This window comes from Juglans microcarpa x Juglans regia, chromosome 2D, assembly GCF_004785595.1.
Source record: "Juglans microcarpa x Juglans regia isolate MS1-56 chromosome 2D, Jm3101_v1.0, whole genome shotgun sequence".
In the NCBI taxonomy this organism is placed as follows: Eukaryota; Viridiplantae; Streptophyta; class Magnoliopsida; order Fagales; family Juglandaceae; genus Juglans; species Juglans microcarpa x Juglans regia.
Genome location: NC_054596.1, coordinates 9,406,459 through 9,432,504, shown reverse-complemented (window position 1 = coordinate 9,432,504; position 26,046 = coordinate 9,406,459). Strand labels below are relative to the sequence as shown.

At 32.2% G+C, this 26,046-nt stretch overlaps 4 protein-coding genes across 9 annotated transcripts; 3 read left to right on the top strand and 1 right to left on the bottom strand.

The window, feature by feature from the left end:
* Positions 1–406: 406 nt before the first annotated feature.
* On the bottom strand, positions 407–5,469 carry LOC121248429 (ADP-ribosylation factor-related protein 1). The gene is made up of 7 exons (XM_041146895.1): positions 5,323–5,469; positions 4,081–4,284; positions 3,772–3,912; positions 1,693–1,801; positions 1,501–1,562; positions 772–875; positions 407–668 (listed from the first exon to the last, which is right to left on the bottom strand). Exons 2-7 carry the CDS (start codon positions 4,171–4,173, stop codon positions 560–562), a joined length of 618 nt encoding a protein of 205 aa, XP_041002829.1. The 5' UTR covers positions 4,174–4,284; positions 5,323–5,469; the 3' UTR covers positions 407–559.
* Positions 5,470–7,822: 2,353 nt separating this feature from the next.
* On the top strand, positions 7,823–13,805 carry LOC121248427 (protein phosphatase inhibitor 2). 6 transcript variants are annotated; one of them, XM_041146890.1, is made up of 6 exons: positions 7,899–7,915; positions 11,189–11,250; positions 11,500–11,672; positions 12,304–12,416; positions 12,660–12,851; positions 13,339–13,805. In XM_041146890.1, exons 3-6 carry the CDS (start codon positions 11,590–11,592, stop codon positions 13,602–13,604), a joined length of 654 nt encoding a protein of 217 aa, XP_041002824.1. In that variant the 5' UTR covers positions 7,899–7,915; positions 11,189–11,250; positions 11,500–11,589; the 3' UTR covers positions 13,605–13,805. The 6 variants fall into 6 exon arrangements, with proteins under 6 accessions (XP_041002828.1, XP_041002825.1, XP_041002826.1 ...); XM_041146894.1 differs by lacking the exon at positions 11,500–11,672 and having other exon boundaries at positions 7,823–7,915; XM_041146891.1 differs by lacking the exon at positions 11,500–11,672 and having other exon boundaries at positions 7,858–7,925; positions 11,176–11,250.
* On the top strand, positions 13,690–16,311 carry LOC121249227 (3-hexulose-6-phosphate isomerase). Its single transcript, XM_041147945.1, has 2 exons — positions 13,690–13,696; positions 15,616–16,311. The coding sequence occupies exons 1-2, from the start codon at positions 13,690–13,692 to the stop codon at positions 16,248–16,250; spliced, it is 642 nt and encodes a 213-aa protein (XP_041003879.1). The 3' UTR covers positions 16,251–16,311.
* Positions 16,312–23,036: 6,725 nt separating this feature from the next.
* LOC121248426 lies at positions 23,037–24,578 on the top strand. Its single transcript, XM_041146888.1, has 3 exons — positions 23,037–23,330; positions 23,813–23,898; positions 24,270–24,578. Exons 1-3 carry the CDS (start codon positions 23,123–23,125, stop codon positions 24,348–24,350), a joined length of 375 nt encoding a protein of 124 aa, XP_041002822.1. The 5' UTR covers positions 23,037–23,122; the 3' UTR covers positions 24,351–24,578.
* Positions 24,579–26,046: the final 1,468 nt, after the last annotated feature.

Sequence of the window (26,046 nt, the reverse complement as noted above, 5' to 3'; positions counted from 1 at the left end):
CCCATTTGAATTCTAGCCCTGTTGTGATGCTGCATGTTTCTGATATGAATAATTTTACTTTGCATCTCACACGCCACATACTACACACGTTTTAATTTTTTTTTCCTTCTTTTTCCCTTAACAAGTATGTAATATATAACAAGTATGTAATATATGGATGATAAATATAATAACTCAATTAGTTTAATACGAATAAATTAAAATTAAAATTAAAATATGTGTGGTGTGTAATGTGGAATGCTAAGTAGAAAAGCCCGAGCGATATACTCTCCTGCCTGGTATACATGGAATTATGGATTAATAGCTGCATTACTAATCAGAACTATCTGTGAGGCGAGGAGGGGAGAATCCTTCATTGAAATATAAATCGAAAGATGAAAACAAGTATCATCTGCAATTTTGTCCGTCAATAAAATGAGCAATACTAGTCTGTTTGAAGAGATTTTCAAAACAAAAATATTACTTTGTAATCATGTTGAATCAAATATTAGACCTTGATTTATCTACAGAAGATAAAAAGAACAGGGGAAAAAACAACTGCAATGTGATATACTCTCTTTTATGCGGTAGCAGAGCCATTTACACCTGCACGAACTCTCAACTTTTCAGTTCTCTTGCTTCTCTCCATTGCATCGACTAGCCATTCTATGCTTTCTTTCATCCCCATCCTGCAATCAAGATTCAGAAATTTAATATTGTTCACTTCTTTCAACATCTAATGAATCTCAGAGCTGCCATGATGTTGGAAAAGAAAAAATGTACGCCACTCACCCATCATTTGCTGAAACAGCTTCAAACATGTAGACCCTTTCATCCAACTTTTTAAGATCGAGATAACGAGCAAGTTCTTCAGCTGATACAGCTTCAGCAAGATCCTGCGATCAAAGTGAAATGTAATTGACTCGGACCACTGTCATTGAAACACAAAGATGCGAGGAGAAACCCATGACACTCCATTCAGTCTTGCAAAGAATGAGAAGGCAAAGTAGAGAACAAGCTTTCTCATCTCAAGATATCAAGTATTTCGTCTCTCTCCATATGGAACACAAAAGAATGGATAGAGTAATTTCATCAACGGCCAAAGTCTATGATTGAAATACAAAAGGAAACTAAATCAAAAGATCAAAGATATTGAAATACAACAGAATAGGAACAGGAAAATGATTTGTAGACCTATAAGTGGTTTACTATGTCACAATAGAGTCCCAACTGTGAGAGAGAGAGAGAGAGAGAGAGAGAGAGAGAGAGAGATTCTTGTAGAAAAAAAAACATTTAAAATAACAGATGCACATTATTTTATTCGAAAGTCGTTCAAAAAATCAATTTCCAATTTTTCAAAGTCATTCACAACATTTTCTGATTTCAAATGTAGTCAACATTATTATTGCTTTTCACAAATACGCAAGCACGATATGATAAAAATTTCCGTCATTTTGTTGAGAAGTAGAAATCAAGTTTGAAGTTTCTTTTGAGCTGGAAAGAGGTAGCAGCTGATCTAACCTGCTTGTTAGCTAGTATCAATAGAGGAGCTCCTTGCAAATCCTCATGTCGAAGAGCCTTCTCTGGTATTACATCGAAGGTATTAGTGCCCAATTCAAGTGCTACTACAAGAAGTTTTCACTAGTACTAAAATCGTAGTGAATTCAGTCAGCAATATGCATTGACAAGTTATAGTAATATAACATCACTGACCTAGAGCAGATTTTGAATCTTCAAAACGTGATGGACAAGCAGCATCAATTACATAGATCACGGCATGTGCTTCTTCATAATATTTCTCCCAAATTGAACGAAGACCAGGCTGCCAGGATCAAAATCTTGCATCAGTGAGTAACTTCATGAATGACAGCCCCCTCCCCTCCCAATTCAAGAACAAAAAATAAAGAAAAGGAAACAGACCAGAGAGGAAAGAACGCCATAAAAATTAAAAGGCACTAGTATAATATTTTTTTTTATAAGCAATCAAAAATTTTATTTAAAATACAAAAGGCGTGGCCTAACCACCTAAGTACAGATGATGTATACAAGAAAAATACCTAACTAGAAATGGAAACAGAGACAAGAAAATCATGAAAACACAGCTTATTAAAATCTATGGCAACTTCCTAAGGAACAAAGTAAAAGAAAACTTTAAGCTCCTCCATCATCTGCAAGCAATCTTCAAAATTTCTATTATGGATAAACAAGCTAAAGGCACCAGTATTATAGATAAACAAGGTTGTGACAGATTTGGTTCTGTGCATCAAATCAGGCACAAAAGGAAAACTGGACCAAATAAAATAAGCCTTGGGCATTAGCTCTCTCTTTTCATCATCTTAGCTTCTAGCATTTTATGCTATAGCAACAATTTTTTAATCAAAGTTTGTCGGGAAAGTAGTACTCGAGACAAAACCTTTTCTTAAACTAAGTTTGCTTAAACTGTTTTTTCTTTTATTGGCACAGGGTGTCCAAGAACAGCGTCCTGACTAATTCAGGGGGTGCACAGACCATCGGCAAGGAGTTTCCCGCAAGTGCACCTCGGGTAATTCAAGGGAAAAATTCCCCAGTCCAATGGCCCCTAGAGATTTTTTTTTTTTTTTTTTTTTTTTCATGTGGTGTATTTGGTCGAAAAGGAATGCACGCTGCTTTGAAGATAAGGAACGTTCAATAATTGAGCTGAAGAATTTCTTTCTCAACACCTTAAAGCTTTGGTTTTCCGTTATTGTATTAAACGGGGACAATGTTCATGATTTCTTGTCTTTAATTTCTCGTACTTAGAATGTCTTTAGGTGTTCTTCTGTATACTTCCCGTGTACATGGCCTATGTCTATTTCATTCATATCAATAATTTTATTTCTTACTTATAAAAATAAAATAAAATTATTAATACGACCTAGGGGGAGCATACCCCCAGGCCCAAGGCCTGCCTTTACCGCTTGAGCCAACCCCTAGGGTTAACTGTTTTCTTAAACTAAGTTGATATCTCAAAACTGGCAGTTAAGTTTTCATGGATGAGCTAATTATAAAGCCTTGCCATTCAATTTCTTTTCCTATAAGCTCCACATTAAACAACAAATGCACTTAAGTTACCATGGATCGTGGATGAGGTTGTAGGTTGCAGCCTAGTGGTCGAAGTGCGAGCTTGGGAATGGGCTGTAAACTTAGATATCCAGGTTTTGATTCCTCACTATGAGTTCCCTTTATTATCAGTTTCGGGGGGGTTGAATCGTGTATCCGGAGTTTACTCCTAGGGGTGAGTCCAAAGGCTTTGTATTGGTGAAGTTCCACATCATAAAAAAACAGTTGCCATGGACGAGCTGATAGCCTCCCCTTATCTGCACTTGGAACCTCAGGAGACTAATTCCAAATCCCCAACTAGGAATTAAGTAAAAGTTTGACCTGGTTGCTCTTTAAAAAGTCCACGCCAGCTTGCTAAAGTCACTTTGTAAAGTTGAAAATTTTAGTTGAAAAAATGACAATTTGGGTTTCCAAGAACAAGTATCATCAACACAAATGCTTTGATTCGTTGGTTTTAGTGCCAGGTTAGCCACCATCAAATAAAGAAAACCCACTACTGGGTTGTAAAACATTAGAGAAAATTCCTTTCTAACTAATACTGGATGCTCCAAGAAACAAATACTACCGCATGCTAAGTGAACATTATTAGTTTTTTCCACTGTTCATGACATTTTAACACTGCTGCTCATAAAATATATTGTTTCTATGCGTGGATATTCATGTGTGTAAAAATACACCAAAAATTTTATAATATTTTCCTTGAATTTGACATACCTGACCTCCAAGGTCCCAGAACACAAGTTTTGCATTTGAAACTTCAATGCGACCAATATTGAGTCCTACAGTAGGAACAATTCGATCAGGGGATAGGCCTTCCAAGTTTGAGTACACTGACTTCAACTTTTCCAACAAAGTCTACAAAAGAGTACATTATATAAGGATTATAACTGATGTCCAGCAGACATTCTTAACACGAATCAAGTCTGAAAGATCCACATATTGCTGAATATAGCAAAAGATCCTTTCAAAAACCATGCAACAGAGTTCATTAATCTAAATAGAAAATAAGAAGATGATGCATACTGTTTTCCCAGCCTTGTCAATTCCAAGAATGAGTACATGAAACTCAGTCTTACTAAACATGTACTTCCAAAGTCCATAAAACAATGAGAACATCTCTGACTTGTTTGCTCTTCCTTATCACTTGATCTTTCTAACCTTCAAGGGCGGAAAGGAAAGGAAATCAAAACAGCTAATTTCGCCTGGCTTGCACTCAGTTTAATTCACCTGGAAAAGGAATAGATATGGTCAATATTACATGGTATAGAGAACAGGAATAATTATTTAGTGTAATGGCCCGACCTCTGTTTATGTTTTCATTATTTATTTTATTGGAATTGACATATAAACAACTTAGAAAAGTCCAACTCTTTCAAGATATCTAACATTGCAACTGACAGGCATAAAGCTTAGATCTAGTGTTTTGCTAGAATGAGAACAAACAAACTAGAGTCTCCCTATCAAAATTTTAAATAAGCATCTAACTGACAATTTTGTAGACTTTCTGTATTACCTACAGTACTTTCTGAAATGTTGACAAATCCATAGTCATCTTACACATTTTCTTTCTCATTATGAAGTTCATCCACGCACAATGAACACACAGAGAGAGAGAGAGAGAGAGAGAGATCAAATCATTTTCACTTTGCCTCTTCAATTTCCAGGGCTCATTGGACTTAGAGAGTTTTCTGGGAAACTCCTTGATGAGGGTCTGTACACTCCTGAGATTAGTCGAGACTTTGTCGACGGACACTCAGAGTCAATAAAGAAAAGTACATCTAAGAATTCTACAATTGATTGAGTGCATGATATTCAACTATTCTTATTTGCTCTCCAAACTTTTCAATCAACAAGATGCAGCACAATTCTGTGAGTGGCAACCCGTCAAACATCTAAACCGAATTAACAAAACTTCAAACGCCGTATTATCCCTGTATTATCCCTAAAGAACGGAATAAAATTGTACAAGTAAAATCTAACTGATAAGAATTTGATAAAGTCAAGATGAGAATAATAACAATCATTATTATTGAAAAATAAAAAGAAAAACAAAATCATTTCAGAACATCATGAAATTAAGTTCAATCACAATCCTAAACTTGGATAAAAAAAATTGAAATTGACAGAGAACAAGTAGTATTCCACGCTAAAAATGAAATCCTCAATCATAAAGGACCCAGATCAAGAAGAATCGTCATGCATGGGTTTTATCAATTAAAATGAAAGTTAGCTGCAGAGTTAACGTCAAAGGTCAGAACTTCGTACTCTTGGGGATGTTGGGGAGCTGTGGTGAGTCTCTCTTATTTCGATGACCCTGCAAACTGCAAAGCGTAAAATGAGAGCTCTCGAATAACAAAGCCTTTTCTCTTGCTATTCGTTCCCAAGCTTCTTTCAGATTTGTCCGGCTCCTCTTCTTCTTCTTCTTTCGCAAATACCCATTCTACCCTTGGCGGAGTTACTGACATTCTACGTCATGTTAGTGAGCCGGGCCGTTAATGGCAAGTCAACTTATAATGGGCCATGGCTAATGTGGCTAAGCAGTGGGCCATCTTTTGTCTAATTCCACTTTAAGCATCAAGTTACAACTTTTAACAAAAGTTTAAAGTGTGTTTGGCAAGTGGATATTATTATTCTTTATTTTATTATTATTTTTTATTTATTTTTTTACTATTTATTACTTTTCACTTATTTTTTACTACTATTCAATATTTTATTATTACTTTTTCATTACTTTTTTACTATTATTCATAAATATTCTCAACACTTCTCAAATATTTTCACTATCCAAACGACCACCACGATGACCTAAAATATCAGTCGATGCAATCGATCCGGTTTGGTTTAGTTTTGAACAAAATTTAGGACTAAATCAATATGTATTAGTCTTACATTTTCAATAATCGATTTCAAACCAATACTTCCAGTTTTATCTGTTTTGGTCCGATTTTTCGATTTTAATATGTTATATTATATATTATATATATAATAGTATATTATAGTATATAACACTATAGTGATAATATATTGTTGTATATTATAATATATATTATAGACTATAGTTATATATTATAATATATAATATAGTGATATAATATTAGTATAACTATTAAGACAATAGATTGTAGTAATATAAGATTTTAAAATTTAATATTATATTAATTAGTAATTTATCATATAATACAAAACTATTTTATATATAATTATATATTATATATATTATTAAAAATTATAATATATATATGAACTGGTCCGATTCAGTCTAGTCTGAATTATTTTGACCAATTTTAAGAAAAATAAAATCGATACTGAACCAAACCAAACTCGATACCGGTTCGATCCGGTTCACTGGTTTTTTTTACACCCCTAATCTTGATTGTGTTCTACAAATTTTTTTTTTTTTTTTGAGAAGAAGAAAAAATAATGTTCAATAGAATCCCATCAACCCAATTTATTGACTATTTCTGCACTAAACAGTAGCGGTGAACAAGTATAAGTTATTTATATACTATTCAACATTCATATTCATACAACGGTATATTAAATAAATATAATCCGATCGTGAACAAATGTACATGTAACTTTGTTATGTAAACTTGGTTTTTTATTTTACCAAAAATAATGCTAATATGCCTCATATATTTAATTTTTTTTCAAAGGTTAAAGAAGTGTCTATTAGTATATTTATATTTTTTCTTTATTTTTAAAAAATGTTTAAATATGTTTAAAAAATATTTAAAATAAAAAGTAAAAAAATATATAATTTATACTAGGCGGCACATAAAGTGAGCACATGGAGTTGGCAGAATAGCACTCTTTTACCAATTCATTTAGGTCCATGGTGTTGAATATCAATCTAATTTTAATGTTTGGCTTCGTTTATTTTCATAATTTATTTCAATTCATCTCATCACATCTCATTTAATTATTATAACTCTCTCAAACTCACACACAAAATAAAATAAAAATTCAATTTTTACAAATCTTAAAAAAAAAATAATATTAAAAAAATATATTCTAATAATATTTTATTTAACCTTTAACTTTAATCTCAATTCATCTTATTTGTAAAAACAAACGAGACATTAATGTACAATCCACTCTATCCTACCCCTTTCATCTATTTTCTTATAGAGTAATGTTAAAAATAGTTGTGAAGTGTATAAATACCGTGTAATCACTTTATAAAACAGTAAGATTTACTATTAAAAAATTAATTTTATTTTTATGTAAATCTAATATTTATTTATTTTTTTTAAAATAATTACACAAACTTACGTATTTACGAATGCAACTACCCCTCTCTATAAGGTATGTTGAAACGTTAAAAGTACAACAAATAATAAATATATTAGCAATATTTCTTACAAAGAGAGTTTAGAGTTTGACTCGTGGACAAGAAAGCGAACGGATAAGATTTAGACTTCGTTTGTATTCAAAATTTACTTCAACTCATCTCAATTTATATTATCTTATCATTATAATTTTTTTAAATTTTTATATAAAATATAATAAACAATTTAACTTTTTTAAAATTTAAAATAACTTTATCAAATTTCTATATAAAATAAAATAAATAATTTAATTTTTATTATATTATTCATAAACTATCTCAACTTATCTATAAATCTAAATTACTCTTTAAGATCTATGCTAAAAGTTAGACCGTTCGTTTGTTTAACTATTTGTAATTGTATCGAACAGACTACCATTTCTAGGGTCAAATCGTCAAGGGGTAATCCTGGAAAGTGAAAAAACCTAAAAAATGTGATAGAAATAAACGGGGCACACGCACACAGTTTTTCTTTTTCTCGCTCTCTGGGAAATGCTCGTTCGCCAAATTCCGTTCATTCTTTCACAGGTACTAGAGATCTTCCCTCTCTAATTATTGAATCTTCAAGATTTTTCACAATTGAATTTTACATTAATGATCTGTTTGATTCCTGAGAAACCGTAAAGAGGGAAAAAAAAAAACGAAAATTTTGTTTCCCTCAAAAAACAAAAGAGATTGAATCGACTGCTTGTTTTATTCAGCTATCATACGGAGTGTATTGCGTATCTATTTCGTCTTGGATATAGGGATTTATTTTTTATATTTTCTAGGTCGTGTTTGACGTTTTAATGTATTGTTGATCTGTGGCTCCATTGTTTTCTCCCCCTTTTAATTGACGGATTTCTATTCTGGTGTGTTTTTGTTCTATGTTTGGCTCACAGGTTTTGAACTTCTTCAATTTGAGTTTTCTTAAATTTGTCCTTAGGTTTTGGTCGTCTCACCGCTGTTCACATAATAGGGCTTTTCAATTTTATGCAATCCCAGATGTGTTCGTGTTCGTGTCTAGCTCTTGCTTTGTATAATCCTCTTTGGTTTTATTTTTGATCGAGTATTCAGGAAATAGTGTTTTTTTTTTTTTTTTTGATAAGTAATAATTTTATTCAAAGAAATAGGCATAAGCCCAAGTACACAGGACGTATACAAAGGAAACACCTACATCTTCCAAAAACGAAAAGAAACTAACACAAGAAAACTAAAACAGATGCAGAAAATTATCCTCCATTACAAAAGCTTTAAGCCAAGAACTCAAAGTACTCAAGAAAAAATCCTTAAGATCTCCCAATGAGCGTTCTTTATCTTCGAAGCATCTCTCATTTCTTTCAAGCCAAATGCACCACAAAAGACAAGGAGGAATCATCTTCCAAACTCTCGCCGCCTTCTTACAACCCTTCAAACCCTTCCACCCTACCAACAAATTCACTTCTCTAGGCATTACCCAATGTAATCTTGTCCAAGTCAAAACCTCATTCCACAAGAATCTTATCACTTCGCAATGAAGAAAAAGGTGATTTACTGATTCACCATCCTTTTTACACATGACACACCAATCAACAATAAACAGACCTCTCCTTCTAAGATTATCAGTAGTTAATACTTTACCCAAAGATGCCACCCAACAGAAAAAAGCAACCTTATAGGGAACTTTCACTTTCCAAATACTTTTCCAAGGAAAAACACAACTACTATGGCTTGACAAAATTCTGTAATAAGAAGAGACTGAAAACTTAGCATTTCCAGCAGGAATCCACACCATGCTATACTCTCTTTCAAGCACTAACTTTGAAGTTTGAACTGTAGAATTTAACCAGCAGAGCCGTAACTTCATCCACTTCCTAGTCATTAACATCCATTTTAAAAAGAAAAAATCTATTCATTATCCTAACTTCCATCTTCCTCCCATCATCCCATGATGTGGCATAATAGATAAATGAAATATAATAAATAATCTCCAATCATCGAATGACACATCATAGGATGATGAGAGGATAATAAAAATTGGGATGATGAGTAACATTACTCTTTTAAAACTGATATTCCATTCAACCTTGTTGTTACTACTGCAGTAAGAATCATAAATAGTCGCATTATGATCCTTAGCAATTCTGAAAAGGGTAGGAAATTCCAGCTTGAGAGCAGTATCCCCACACCACAGATTATGCCAAAAGAGAATCCTCTTTTCATCTCCCACAAAAAGGGTAGGAAATTCCAGCTTGAGAGCAGTATCCCCACACCACATGTCATGCCAAAAGAGAATCCTCTTTCCATTTCCCACCTTCAATCTGAAATTATTGGAGAAGGAATCCCATCCTGTTCTAATAAATTTCCACAAACTAACCCCATAAGCTCCACTAGCTGCATTAGTACACCAACCTCCCACAAACTTCCATATTTCACTTCTATCACATTTTTCCAAAGGGCTTTACTCTCCAATTGATATCTCCAAAGCCATTTCCCAAGTAAAGCTCTATTAAAAACCCTAAAATCTTTAATCCCCAAACCACCACGATCCAGTGGTTGACAAACCTTCTTCCAACTAACCAAGTGAAACTTCTTTTCCTCTCCATTGCCTCACCATAAGAAATTTTGAAATAAACTCCCAATCCTCTTTTCAACTCTTGCCGGAAGAGGAAATAGAGAAAGGAAATAGGTGGGCAGGTTGGACAAAGTGCTCTTTATAAGAGTTAGTCTTCCCCCTTAGACAAGTATATCCTCTTCCAACCCGCTAACCTCCTTTCAATTTTTTCAATCACCCCATCCCATATGTTGACAGCTTTAAAAGAGGCTCCCAAAGGAATCCCATGATACCACCTCAAAGGCATAGAAGAAATTCTGCACCCCAGTAAATTAGCCAAGTCTGATAAATTCTGGACATCACCCACAGGAACAATTTCAGACTTTGATAAATTAACTCCTAACTCCGAAGCAGCTTCAAAACACAGCAAAAGTGCTCTTAAAGCACGGATATTATCCGAATCAGGCTCACTAAAAATCAAGGTGTCATCAGCAAATAACATCACCCACAGGAACAATCAGGCTCCCATAGTTTGATTGACATTCACTAATAACTAATAAGATTTATGATACAAATTATTTTCGGTAAGGTAGATTTAAGTGAGGATTTCCTCATGAAAGGAAGATTTAAGTGAGGGTTTTCAGTTTGCTGCTATGTTGTTCTGTATATGAAAATCCTATTGTTGAGAGGCTACTTGGAAGGTGCATGTCATGATATTGTTTATATATATATATATGGAAAATGATAGGGATCCTGTTGGGGCATCCCGTTCATTTATCCTGACCCTTTTTTTTTTTTTAGTTTTTTTTACGTAGTGATTAAGAAAATGTTGTTTAATAATATTGTGAATTTTTTTCTTTTTTTTAAAATATTTAAAAGTGTTAAAAAAATGATTTGAAAAAAATAATAGTGTTTTTTTTTTCACATAATTTTTTTTAACACTTCTAAATATTTTAAAAAAAAGAATAAAATTCACAATATTATTAAACAACATTTTCTTAATCACTATGTTAAAAAAAAATAAAAATAAAAAAAGCAACGGGATGCTTGAACGGGATCCCCAGCAGGATCCCTAGCATTTATGCTTTTTGCTTTTTGCTACATTTATGCTTGCAATTTCCTGCTTGTTTAAAAGGTTTAATAATACTTTCATGCAAGTCATTTCCATTCAATAAGGTGTAAATTTCCTTTCACCTTTCTCATATTCCATGTAGAAATCCTGTAAAAATCATTATTTTGATAGTTGATGTTGAGAATCTAACTAGAGGTTTAGCATTTTTTTTTTTCAGTGAAATAAAGTGATTGAGCTACTGTTCAGCATCTGAGGACGTCAACAGTCCAGCAAAATGAAGTAATTCACTTACTCTCTTTTGATTGTTTTGTCAGAAGTTGGTTATGATTTGATGTTTCCTGAAATATGGTAAGAAATGATTGTTTAGCCTTTTAGATATAAACCTTTTTGGAAATATTAAGAAATCAATAAATTTATTGTCAACAGATCTTCAGAAGTGAGGTGTTCATTAATCTTAATTATTTTCCAATAACAATTGCTTGTAAGCTTTGATCTTTGTGCTATTCAATTTGTAACATATGATGATAGGGTTGAAGTGGGTGTTACAACTTGAATACCCTGGATGCTACAGATACCCATCAATTTGGAGGAAAGTTCCAGGAAGTCATTAGAAAAATCATGAAAAGAGGGTTAAATTATGGTGGTATTAGGGATGACAGATTCAGATCTTACGGGTTAAGAGATCTAACATTATTGAAGAGGTAAGGTCAGATGTTTTATTCAAACAGTGAAGGCTTGATTTCAGTAATAAGGGTTGAACTTAGTTGTAGTACAGGTGCTAGAGGAACCAGATGAGTTCTAAACATGTGAATCAAGGCCCCAGAAAAATGCACCTGATTTAACAGATGTGGCCATAAAGAGATCAAAGTGGAAGAGAGTTATTTGCTCACCACCATGGAGTGTGTCCGGAAGTTTAGATGCAAAGCATGAACAAGTATTTATGATGTAGCAGATACAAGGAGAAAGTGCACTTTTAAGATGTTCGGGTTTTTAATGTGGGAGAAAATATTGCATTTTCCATTTCAAAAATCGGCTCAACAGTTATAAAACAAATATCAGCTCAATAGTTCAAAATGCCCTACCTTAATTTTCTGGAGTCAGCTGGCATGGGACTATTTAGTGCTGTGAATGCAAGATACTTTTTGGGGGTTTATTCTTTCGAGGTTTACTTTCCCCATCGTGCATTAGAATATTGGTTTGTGCACCATCTCTAAAATTTTATGAATTCTTTGTTGTCGAGTTTTTTTTGTTTTTTTTCTCTATATTATTCAATTTTTGTTTTGTTTCAATATATACTAATAATTGTAGCATCTTCTCCCATTTGCTCAACAGGGGGCGTGTAAGATGGGATGAGACTAATCTGGAGGAAATTGAGGCAAATAAACCTGTAAGGCAGAAAATCACTGAACCCAAGACACCATATCACCCCATGATTGATGATGATGGTGAGTCAATTTCCACTTTGGTGAATGTTATGTATAAGGATGTCGTATGCTAAAAGCGTTCATGAACTTTTTACTTTGAGTAGTGCCATTCTTGCTCCAACAGAAATACATAAACGGGTGTCAAATGTTGGCAGGATCACATTGAATTGAGTTTATACTAGTATCTAAGATTTTGTGGCTGCTTTGAGAAAGTTTCTTTGATTTTCTAAAACAATGCTGTTTGAATTATGCTGAACAATGTAGGATCTTTGTCTCCGATACGGAATAGGTTTGACGATATTGTCAGTGATGAAATGCATGCTGATGAAATGCATGCTGAAGCAATACGAACAGCTTTGAGTGATGTGGCTTCTTCAAGTACAAATGATGGACGGAAATCAGGTGGCTGGACATCATCTGAGGATGAGGCGGATGTTATGGAGCAGGATGATGAAGGTTTTTCACAATTGCTTCTCTTTAGTTTTCACCTCTAAATTGATTTCAATGTTCAAGGTTTCCAGAGAGAGCAGATTGCCATGTCCTATGTGGATTTATTGAAATATGAACTAACAGATAGATTTAGCTGAAGATGTGAGTATTTTCTCCTTCAGGGCGTGTAGATTGTTTTCTTTAATGAAATTTAAGAATTTTGGAGGATGTCATCCATTGGTTTCAAACATAATCTTATGTTGCATTCTTCTGTTAACAGTTCAGTCAAATTTTTTTACCTGTTACGTAAGGTACTTTAGTTCTCATCGTCTTCCATGATAGCAGTTGGCTGATTCTAAAGGACTTGGAAAAATATGATCAAAATATTTCCCTTATGCCCTGGCAGTCCCTCTCGGAATGCATTTTTTAGTTTTGAATTGAATAATTTGTTTTGCATCTATAACTCCAATTATGACGTGTGCCCTCTGCTGTGTCTTTTGTGAGAAATTTTCAGATTCCGAGACTGATAGGAATGGTATCAGCTTTAGGGAGCACAGAAGAGTTCACTATGATGAATTCCGGAAAGTAAAAGAACTCCGGCGTAAAGGTTCATTTCTTGAGGATGAAGTTGATGAGGATGGTTATGGTAATAGGGAAAGAAATGGGAAATGCGATTCATCTTCATCATTAACTACTGGTGTGAAGGAAATAGACATCGATCACGAAGGTACCGCAATTTTGCCTCAAAAATCTTCTGCAGCTCCGGCTAATGGAGTCTAGATTGAGCCAATCAAGGACCTGAAAAACTGACAATTTTAGTTGCTTATCATTTCAGTTTTGTGTTTTTTTGGCAAGAAAAAACTTAATGACTGGTATGTTTTTCAATGCTTAATGTAAATAACTCTCTTACATTTTGGCATTGTTGTGTCACTATATGTTCATGTTCCACGAACAATCTAAGTGAGTATGTATTTCGAACCATCTAAGCTTTGTCATTCAACGATCAGAAATTAGCATATTCTATTTGCAACCATACCGAAATGTGTGGTCTCAATTAGATACGGGGCATCTTGTAACCTTGTTTCTGCTCTAGGCCTTGACACACTCTTTTGATTTGTGGGTGTTTCAGTGGATTTGTGTGTGTAGAGAGAGTTTTGCTGCTTCTTTTTTTTCTATTTTTCCCAAATTTTGAAAAAAAAAAAACACTAAATTCCTTTTAAAGCTTAAAAGTTAAAACTTTGACCTTAGAAGAATTTATGACCGTCCTACAATTTTACACTTTTAATCTTTTAAATCTCTCATTTTTTTTGTTTCCACAATCACAAATTTGAAGGTGCGACAATTTTAGAATTAAAGTGGAAAGCGTCATTTAGAATGTATGGTATTTCACTCTCTCATGTATACTCTCTGTATTCTTGGGCTTTGCCTACTCTTATGAATAAAATACCTTACTTACCGATCAAAAAACTATACACATGTATTGTTTACATGAACGCTGACAAAAATATATTTGGTAATTTGAAATTGTGATTCCATCACTAGTTGAAAGTCAAAACAGCCATCCTTTGCCATATTTTGAAGTTCTTAACGTTGGACTTCTGCTTTCTTTTCTCGTCTATATGATACGTTTGTCATACATACATCCTGACTCCTGAGTATTCAATAACTTAAAATTCATCAATGGTAAAGTTCAGCTTATTTAAAAAATAAACAAACAAAAAAACAGGCATTAGACTTTCGCGTACGGCCTTTGAAGAAGGGTCCGAGGCACATACAGATGAGAGAGCGTGTGTGGCCTGTGGCTATAATCAATCAAGCAACTGGGAGCCTGTGCATCCATCCCGTAAGGCATAGTCCTTGTAACTTGTAAGAGTATCCTCATTGATTTGGTCAAATTTATCTTTAAAATTTAATCAATATTATACTTTTTTACATTTACCTATTTCATTTAAATTCAATCTCCACATTAGATTAGTCATTTACTCTCTATATAATAATAAAATATTATTAATTTAATAATTTTTTTATTTAATTTATTTGTATCACATTTTATAATTCTACCAATTTAATATTAATAATAATTATATTCTAATTAAATTAAATTAATATTTATTACATTTATTGAATATTAAATTAACATTAAATATTAATATCAATAATAATTATTATATTCTAATTAAATTAATATTAATATTTATCACATTTATTAAATATTAAATATTAATATTAATAATTGTTATATTATAATTAACTTATCATTATAATTATAATTAACTTAATAATTAATATTCTAATTAATATTAACTAATTTATTTATTTTTATCACATTTTACATTCAATAATAATAAATCGAACAAAGTTTCTTAATTACAAAAAATACATACATATTTTGTGAGATGAGTGAGAATTGAATATTTTAATATTTGACTAACCTACTATTTACCTATAAATTTAGAGAATCATTATAACAGAAGTCTAAAATTTTATAAAGATGCTCAATTCAATGTAGTGGTTTTTTGGTATATATTAGCTAAAGTTTAGCTATCATTAAATTTTAACCAAACTAATGAAGATGCTCTAAGCGAGGCCCTTATTTCGGATACATTTTAAAGCCACACCCACATTCATAAATGAAATAACACTAGTTGAGGTCAAATAGTTGGTACCCACTTCACTCTTTCTTTCTTCTGTTTTCCTGTTTTTTTTTTTTTTTTTTTTAACCGCGACTATGGGCTGATATAAATAATTTTCCTAGTAAGATGAATTTCCAAATCCAAGCTGAAAAGATAAGAGAGACACAGCCATAGATACACAGAGCGCGAGAGAGAGAGAGAGAGTTCAATGATGGAGTCCCTTGCTTCCCAAATCTGCTCCCACATATCCTCTATCTTCTCAAAACCCACGCACCCCCACCCACCGCCCCTGGACCTATTAATCACCGAGCTGACCACCGTTTCGTCCCAAAACGGTCGGGTCTTCCTCTACGGAGTTGGGCGAGAAGGCCTTATGCTCAAGGCCCTCTGCATGCGCCTTGCCCACTTGGGTCTCTCCTCCCACTTCGTCTTCGACATGACCACTCCGCCCATCACCACCAACGACCTCCTCATCGTCTCCGCCGGTCCCGGCGGTTTCTCCACTGTCGATGCCATATCCAGCGTGGCACGATCTCACGGCGCCAGAGTTTTGCTTGTCACTGCTCAGCCGGAGACGGGTTCTTGCGTGAAGCACGCGAGTGCGATTTGCTACGTGCCAGCGCAGACCATGGCGGATGATGGAGGCGCGGTGGAGTCTCGGCCATTGCTTCCGATGGGCAGTGTGTACGAGGGGGCTTTGTTTGTATTGTTTGAGATGGCGGTGTATAAGTTGGGTGAGGTTCTGGGTGAGAGTCCTGAGGCCGTCCGATCCCGCCATACTAATCTGGAATGAGATTGGACCTATATATTGTACTGCTGAAATCTTTATCTTTTCTATTAATAATAAATGCAGATTAAAAAAATATATTCGATTAGAGTTTAATTTGTCTCTGAAAAATAATGATGTTCATTCAGAATAATAATAATAATAATAATAATATGTTTTTCTATTTGCTGTTTGGCCTAATCCTGACTCCTGAGCCATATTTTGAATTTGTGACCAAATTTTAAACGCCACTTATTCCGGATCACTCAAACTTGAGCATTTGATAGGACTGGATTTTGTGACCGCGCTGCAACAAGCCACCGTCACGGTCATTGTTTTGTTTCCTTATCCCGGTATATAACATGTCATTGATAGGTGGCCTTACAAGATTGTACGTACCATTCATTCTATTTTCATCTTTTGTCACTGTTATGAACATACTAATCTTTGCACCACGGGTTACAGCTAGGGAGGTAATGCTTTTGATATTTGCACTATTTTCTGTTGTTACATTGCTCCGATCCCACAAAACACGACACTTTGGGCTGTAGAGTTAACAAGAGAAGAAGTTTGTGGGTATAATTTTTTAGTAAACTATCAAGAGATCATCAGGCAAAATCTACTTGCAATCTACTTGTATTTGGTTCTTACATTTAGTAATGGGTATATGTTCGCACTCTTTGCTTGATTAAGTTGTAATTGGCCAGAAGTTTGTAATGATTTTCATGGTGAAAAAGAATACACGCAATAAAAACAAAAGCTAGCTCATCAAAGCTCGTGAATTAAAGAGGTTTGGGAGGTTTGGGTACGTAGCTGACAACATGGGAGTGGAATTTAGGAGCAGAAAAAGTCGTCGTCATCATCATCTGGGCTCAGCCTCTTGTTGTTTAGTCCACTTTTCGGTTACCAAATAGCAAAGTTATCCACTCTTTTAACAATGAAAAGAAATGCTAGGGTTAGAGAAAAATAAATGACAATGAAATGTTAGGCTGATGGCTATGATCCATCCAGACTGACGAGAAGAAATCTTCTGCCCCAAAAGTTGTTAAGAGAGTTTTGATATTTCGCAAAGGCCGCCTTGTTTTGGTCTGTCCACAGAATTACTCCACTTGGCACGTTTTGTTTGCAAGTATTTTAAAAGACTCGGGAATGTATAATACTGTTACATCTATAAAAGAATTACATAAAAATAATTTCACAAGTTAATATGACTTTATCTAATTTATTAAATTTACTTTACAATAAAAATAACTTTATAATTCAATAGACCACATCAAACTACGTCAATTTATAATATTATTTTTATATAATATTTTTGTGGCTATAATATTTCTCATATAACTTCCTATTGTAGCTGCAGCCGATTTTTCACCAAATGTTTTTTCTCGAGAAAAAGAAAAGACTTCAACCCAAACGTCTTTCCAACGACAACAACAAAAACGTCTTTTATTTATCTAAAAACATTTCATCTAATCATTTATCTAAGTTCCCAAAACAAAAATCAATGAGCTTTTAATTATATACACACAATATATTTCACAATACATACAATAAAATAAGAATATTTTGATAAAATAATGTTACTTATAAAAAGATAGTTTACAAAAATACCATTCCTTTTAAAATATTATTGTGTATACTGTCGTAAAAATTGATATGTATTTATCATTTTTATTCATAAACACCTTAAAAAAATCTCTCTCAATAAGATGTTTATCCAAATGTATCGTATCCTTAGAATTTATATAGTATTTTTGTCCAAAGATATTTTCAGGCGCCATTTGGATAGCTAGTTGGTAGGGATGTAAATTCAAACTGAAAAATCGGTCCAGACCGGATCGAACCAGACCGATTTTACCGGTTTGGAACGGGTCCAATCTGGGACCGGTTCTTACAATGTGAAAACCGGCCGGTTCCGGTCCGATTCCGGTTTTAAGATTTTTCTGATCGGACCGGTTGATAAAAAATATATATAAAAAATAATATTTGTATTATTGTATATACAAGTTTTATACAAAATATTATATATATATTAATATATATAAGTTTTATATATTATGTATAATTTTAAATTTTTATGTGAAATTTTTATATATAATATATATAATTAAATATATTCATATATGAAATAATTTCTTATTATAATTTATAAATTCTTACATAAAATGTTAATACTAAATCACTAAAAGTTTATAACTAATACTAATAGTAAATATATAGTTTATAACTAATACTTATATATAACTTATAACTATACCAATAGTCTAATATTAATACTATTATATAGTCTAATATATTAATAAAAGTATTAAACAAATTTTTTAAATCAGTTTTTTTTTTAATAAACAAATTTTTAATGACAAATTGTGAAACTTACATTTTAAAAAAAACCGGAAAACTGGACTGGACTGGACCGGACTGGAAACCAGTAAAACTGGAAGTACCGGTTTAGGAGGGTAACCGGTGCGTAATCGGTTTTGAAAAATACAAAACCGGTACATACCTGTTCGGTCCTAGATTTTGTCCAAAACCGAACCGGTTACACCCCTACTAGTTGGTCTCATCTTATTCAATCTCATCTCAACATCCAAACATTACTAAAAATAAATACTTTTCAATTTCTCACTCATACGTTTCCATCTAATTATTACTAATCAGTATAAGTTTATCAAATTTTTATATAAAACACAAAAAATAATTAAAAATTTTCAAATCTTAAAACAAAAATAATATTATAACAATATTTTAATTTTATCAAATTTTTCTCTTTGCTTTTCCAAAACTTAATAAAAATTTTAATTCAAACTATTTTATTACTATTCACAAGTTATCTCACTTTTATTCACATATTTCTCAACTCATCTCATCTCATTAACTATCTAAACGAGGAATCTCAAAAACTATTTTTATTTCAGATAATTAAAATTTTTACTCAATAATTATCAAATAGTAAAATATTTTAAATTTTGTAATGGTAAATGTTTATGTGGATAGAAATAATAAATAATTAGTAAGATTAAAATATTAAATATTTAGGCCTGGTTTGGTTTCATAAACTTTTCAAACAATCACATATCATTTCATCTCAATATCTAAATACCATTTAAACAAAAATATTTTTCAATTTCAAATTTTTTATATAATATTATCTAATTATTACAATTTTTCCAAACTTCCGAATAAAATACAAAAAGAATTCAACTTTTTTTAAATCTTAAAACAAAATTAATATTAAAAAATTATATTCTAACCCTATTTTAATTTTATAATTTTTTTTATTCAATTTGTACTCTCTCATTTCTCAAAATTCTATAAAAATCTTAACTCAAACTATTTTACTATTATTTATAAATTATTTTACTATTATTTATAGATTTATCGTCTCATCTTATATTAATAACCAAATATTTCTTAATTTCGAAGCACCAGTAAAGACTAGGGAAATATGCCTGGCAAGGCAGAAGTGGTATGTGCTCGTATCCGTATCTCATAAGTAGCTAATAATTACTTAGTAGTTAATAAGTGTAGAATATAAATATTATTGGAAGAGAAAATATCACAAACCCATACAGATAGTCTTAGCCTACTGAAGGGCCCTCACTAAAAGATAAAAGAATAGAGAGGGAGAGAGGATAAAGAGAAGACAAGGAAAGAAAGGACAAGATGGTAAAGGAGAAAAAAAAAAAATGATGAGAAGATGTTACGCAAGGAAAAGTTTGCCAATCACCATCATTCCCTATAGACACACAAAATGAGAGTTAGAGAAAAGGAAAGAACTAGACGACTCCAGGGACTTCAACTTCTTCAACTTGAAGCGGAGAGTACCAATAATAGGGATACCACCAAAAAATAGAACTCTAATCTTCATTATATAGCGAGTATGAGAGGTTATGAGAGATTGTAAAACAATCATATTTTAGTAGACTCTCATCTCCCCAAATCTCAATAGACGTATATTCAGTGTTGAACCACGTAAATTTGTGTGTCATTGTCTCTTTATCTTCTCTACATTTATTTGTTGTTTATTATCATGAATGCACGCACTGACATCGTACAACCGTACCGAACCATCTTCGAGAGCTCCACACTTCACCAATTGAGGCCTAGATCGTTATAGCGGATCGAAAATGACTCTTTCTTCCCTTCCAATCTGCTATTCGATTTTTTACATTAACAACAATAAAACCATAGTGCACAAAGAACACAATATTTCTAATTAAATATATAATAACGGTAAATGACACAATTATTTGAATTTAATATGAGAACCTCTTGTAGTTTATAATGATTCCAACAAATTTCAAGCTAAAAAGCATTATTACAATTGGTCAAATCTGTGGGGCAAAAGAGATATATATTTCGTTTACAATTATCTTGCCAATTGGTGTAGATATTTCGTTTACACCGTGCATACATTTTATAGTGTGAATCTTTGCTTGAATACACGTAATAACCATGAAAATTAAATACTTAATTAAATTAGTATCTAACTATTTTAAAATTTTTAGATTAATAGTTAGGTATTTAATAATTAGTATTATAATAGAGACCATGTTATGACTTAAACTTACGGAATGAGTGACCTATAAGTTGGATTAAAGTTTATAGGCATGATTTCAAGCCCAATAAATACAGATAGATGAGTAAAGTTACCAAAAGAGAGTTACCATCATATTAATGTTAATAGAGTGGACAGCAATAGACGTCAGATTTAATGTCATAATAAAATATTATAATCTTCAAATTAAGTCTTATATAATTTTTGGATTACTAATTGGATATTTAGTAATATAACAGTGACGGATTTGATGGTAGATGGAGAGTTTTGTATTTTACTTTGTTCTTCGCAAGTTCATAATAGCGTGTCCCGTCCCAGGTCGAACAGACAAAGCCTAAACAACATGCAGAGTGTAAGTAATGATATATTTATATGGGAAAATCATAAATACACAATATTTTATATGATAATATTTTAAAAAGAAAACTATTTTTGTTTTACAAAACTAATATTATTTTACAAAAATATCTTTATTTTATAACATATGTTGTAAAAAATATTGTGTAAAGTATTGTGTGTTTATCACTACTCGAGTAATACTACACACTGAACTCTCATTCTATTTTCTTTTATATATATATATATATAATTCTTTTTATAATTATGTTTTAAAATAGGATATTTATATAAAATAATGTTATTTTATAAGTTATTTTACAAAATTATCTCTCATTTAAAATATAATTGTATAAAATATTATAAAAATTGTTGTATGTCTATCATTTTTCATGCAAGTATATAATGCACAGAACTCTTCGACTTAAGAGCATTCACAATCATTTTTTTATCATATCTTTTAAAATATATCATTAAAATCTACTATTTTTTATACAGTAACTTTCACAATATATCATAAATCAATTTATCTATTTTTTATTTATATTATTTAAATAATATTTTTTTTTATAAACATTTTCTCTAACTATCAATAAATTTACAATATCCTTATATTTTTTTTTATATTTACAATATATTTTTATATAAAATGAGATATAATTCAATAGAAAATAAAAATTAAAAAAATCAAAACTTGGGATCATATTATAAAAATATTTTCAAGATATTTTGTGGTGAAATGGAGGTTTTTTAGATGATTAACAATAAAAAGAAAAAAGAAAAAAAAAACTTGCTTAGATGGCGAAAAGCAATGTAAAAAGGAAAAAAAAATATAAAAAATAAAAAATTATTCATATGAAGAACACTGTTCATGAATGTAAAATAGAGAGAGTTTACATGATCCATTGGATCTGGTTTTTAAACAAAAATTGTGTATTTTACATTATATATATATATATATATATATATATATATACATTGTGACTTGTGAGTTCTCTAACAAAAGGATATTTTCGTAAATCTGGATAAATATGGAGGTCAAGCCATCACGCAACGCCAAAAAGGCAAAAAAAAAAAAAAAAAAAAAATATCACGAGGGAGTATAGGCTGACACTGACAGCGTCAGCATCACATAAAATAAAATCCCCCTTAACAGATATTTTTTTCTAGCTATTTATTTTCTTATTCTCTACTCAAAAATATCTCAGTCTCAGTTCCTGAAAATTCAAATCTTCTAAAAAGCTCCGAGATATTTTTTTCGACTTTATTCATACCCGTAGCCGCTCGTGTACATAAACTCTTTGCTACTCGCCCTCTTTCACTTGATGATCCAATTTTTTTATTTTGTTTATAAAAACTAAAAAGTCTCGAGCCGTTTCTATTTTTCGATAATCTGAAATGTTTTTAACGAGGTAGAAAAATATCTATATTATTTATCATAAAAATTAAAAAATAAATTCAAATATCTATATTAATCATTAAGGCCGAATAGTAAAATAGAATGAGATGAAATAATTTTAAATGAAAGTTTAATAAAATATTATTATAATATTATTTTTTAATATTATTATTATTTTAAAATTTAAAAAAATTAAATTATTTATTATATTTTATATAAAAATTTAAAAAAATTATAATTATAAGATGAGATATAATAATTTTTCTATCCAAAAGAAATTAAATATAAAAAATAAATCATAACAGTTAAAATATTTGTATGTTTTGTAGAAAAAACAAAATGAATTATTCATGTGAAATAAATTCAGGCAATATATTAACACGTGGATTCAGAAAGCAGAAGTCAAGAAAAACACATGCGCGTGTACCACAAACACAGCGAGTAGTTGGTTCTAGTACTCCCTCTGGAACAACCTCATTCTGCCCTACTATACTATATAAAGCCCATGAAAGCCTGCGCTTTCCTACGAAATTTACAAAGCATCTCTCCTCCATCAAAACCATTAAGACTGTTTCTCTGCCAATTCGGAGGTGGTTTTCCTGTGCCATGGACTCGCACTTTCTGACCCATCAAAGTGGTTCGTGGACCAACGAGAAGCACTTGCGGTTCTTAAACACCATGGAGGCCTCGTTTGTGCGTGCAATGTTTGAGAGCAACGGTCGGATTGCTCTCCGCCTGGACCGTCACTTGCCGGACAGCTTGGAGTCAACCTTAGATTCGAAGACGCATAGAAGAGAAAAACACGCCACCCCAGGTAAAATTAATATCAATTACTGTTTTGATCTCTGAGTCATGTTTGTGTTGATCATTGGCTGTGATCTAAATTCTAATCGTGCACTGGGGTGCAAGTGGAGCACATGCAATCTCTTGATCCTGTGAATGGGCTTTTCATATATTCATGGTGGAGATTTTAGACTCTTATTTAGTTCACATTCTATGTTAATAATATATATGTAATATATATCGCTTTTGCTAGATATAAACATGTACGTTGAGGTGATCAATATTTGACAGATGAATCATCGGTTTAAACTTGTGAAATTAATGGGTTTCGACTCGCCAAAACAAACACAAGCTGCAAAAAATTTGGGTCCAGTCGAATATGCCTCGAGATATTATTTGTGGCATTCTGATTTCAATTTTTCTTATTAATTCTGATCTGACGTCTCCCCTATATATTGGAGTTTTGTTTTAGTAAATGATCGATGCCAGTTTTCTCTTTTGGTTTTCTTGCAGTCCGTGGAGCCAGAATGGTCTGTAGGTCTGACAAAAGAGCAAGGAGGAGGGTATCATCTGGCCCCTGCAAACCATCTCAAGATCAGGTTGTTACACATTTTTGCAATAAACATAATACACTGCGTTCGTAATTTTTTTTTTTTATTATTGACTGGGTTGAAACATGTTAGCATTTGAAGTGATTTTCAGCCAACATGAATATGGAATAATGGGTTGTAAGAATTTCAACCCTCTCTCTCTCTCTCTCTCTCTCTCTCTGGTATATATATGGCTCTTGCTAACCATGAACGGCCTTATAATAGTCATCAAGCTTTGTTCGTATACATAGAGCCTTTGTCTTTAAAAGTTGATGTTACTCCCACAACGTCTGGCTCATTTATTTTCATGGAATCGATTTGAGAAGGCATGCAGTTGAGTTGATCTTTATGATATACTAAACATTTATGTGTCCCAACAGGTGGTTCCACAGCTGGAAAGCAAAATAAGCGCTGATAAAGATGAGAGAGACCGCCCGATATTAATCGCACCTGCCATCTGAGAAAGATTCTTTCTAGCTGGATTAAATTTTCTTTTATTTGGTGTTTTCTCCCCCTTATTTTCGTTTTTGCCTAGTTTATGTAATAATAATATGGCTTATTATGGCTGCAGTGATTCGTGGGAGATAATCAGATCATGACCATTTTACTTTCCCTTTTTTTTTTTTTTTTTCAGTATTGTAGGGTCTTGTTTTTTCCTCTTCAGTAATGAGAATTGATTTATTCTAACATCTTAATAGAAGGTTCAAATTACATAATTTATACTTTAAAATACTAATCAATAATATAATTGAAACCCTATTAGAATCTTATAAGAGTAATAACTTCTATCTCAAACAATATGAGATTTTATATTCTATCTATTCTTATTTTTATCATATGAGATATTACGTTTGTAGTTTTATTCCTATAATATTCGTGATGGTGTCACAATATTTATTACCAGTTATTATATAATGTTATTTTTACTTTACATGTTTACATGTACTCACGTGCACAATTACCTCAAGTGTACTTTAGTTACTTTTATTTTATATTTTGTATATTTTTATTTTTTTTATACATAGAGGAAGAAGGATTCGATCCTTGATTCTCTTAGTGAAAAATTAAAGTGTTGTCAATTGATTCAAAGGATCTTGGCTCGTGTACTCTCATTTTAGTAATACAAGATATTCTAGAGTTTTCTCATTTCTCTCTCTTCGTTTTTCCTCTTATCATGGTATCAGATGAACCCCTAACTCTAAACCAGTGAAGCGCCGTCATGCCTATTCCTACTAACCCTAAACTAGTGAAGCGTTGTCATGCCTAATTCTTCCGTTATTCCACCTCATTCCTCTATGAATTATTCGAATCCTTACTATATTCAGAGTGGTCATCATTTTGGAGCAATGCTTGTCTCCCAACCAGTGACTGGAGATAATTATCTTACATGGAATTGGTCATGTCTATGGCTCTCATTGTCAAAAACAAACTCTGTTTTGTTGATGGTGCCTTGTTGTTGAGAACGATCCGATGTATCATGCTTGGATTCGTTGTAATACTATTTTTCTTTATTGGTTACTCAATGCTTTGTTGAAAAGAAATCACCTCCTATATCATTTACATTGATTCTACTAAAGAGATGTGAAATGATTTGAATAAGTGATTTGCTCAAAGCAATCGACCTCGTATATTCTAGATTCGGAAAGTGGTTGCTTCTTTGACTCAAGAACACACCTCTATAAGTTCTTACTTTACTTGGTTGAAAAGTTATTGAGAAGAAATGGTCCATTTTCGACGTTTGTCTCCATGTTCTTGTGGAGCTATCAATCGGATTGTTGAATATCAACAAGAGGACTATGTCCTACAATTCTTGATGGGCCTTAATCAGTCTTATGCTCATTTACGAAGTCAAATCTTGCTTTATGATCCATTTCCTCCGATTAATAATTTTTTTTTTCTTATTCTTCAAGAAGAAAAACAAAGAGAGCTTGCTTCTGATTCTTTATCTTCTAATGAATTGTTGCCATGTTGACTAATCGTGATTCTAGCAATCTGAAAGGTTTTGTTCGCTCCAGAAATGGCAAGCAACCTGTAAATCGTAAGGAATGGCCTTATTGTCAATGTTTTGAATACCGTACCGGATGCCGTACTGGTCAAGGCACTGGAACGAAATATTTCGGTACAAGTACTGTTTCGGGATAACGTTTCGGGATAGTC

Coding starts and splice junctions, on each gene's coding strand:
- LOC121248429 (XM_041146895.1), bottom strand. CDS start 4,173: ATGTTCTCATTGTTTTATGGACTTTGGAAGTACATGTTTAGTAAGACT. Junction 3,913..4,080: donor TTGACAAGGCTGGGAAAACA/GTATGCATCATC, acceptor ACTCTTTTGTAG/ACTTTGTTGGAAAAGTTGAA. Junction 876..1,500: donor TGATACTAGCTAACAAGCAG/GTTAGATCAGCT, acceptor CTTTGATCGCAG/GATCTTGCTGAAGCTGTATC.
- LOC121248427 (XM_041146890.1), top strand. CDS start 11,590: ATGAAAAGAGGGTTAAATTATGGTGGTATTAGGGATGACAGATTCAGA. Junction 12,417..12,659: donor CCCCATGATTGATGATGATG/GTGAGTCAATTT, acceptor TGAACAATGTAG/GATCTTTGTCTCCGATACGG. Junction 12,852..13,338: donor TATGGAGCAGGATGATGAAG/GTTTTTCACAAT, acceptor AGAAATTTTCAG/ATTCCGAGACTGATAGGAAT.
- LOC121248426 (XM_041146888.1), top strand. CDS start 23,123: ATGGACTCGCACTTTCTGACCCATCAAAGTGGTTCGTGGACCAACGAG. Junction 23,331..23,812: donor AGAAAAACACGCCACCCCAG/GTAAAATTAATA, acceptor GTTTTCTTGCAG/TCCGTGGAGCCAGAATGGTC. Junction 23,899..24,269: donor GCAAACCATCTCAAGATCAG/GTTGTTACACAT, acceptor GTGTCCCAACAG/GTGGTTCCACAGCTGGAAAG.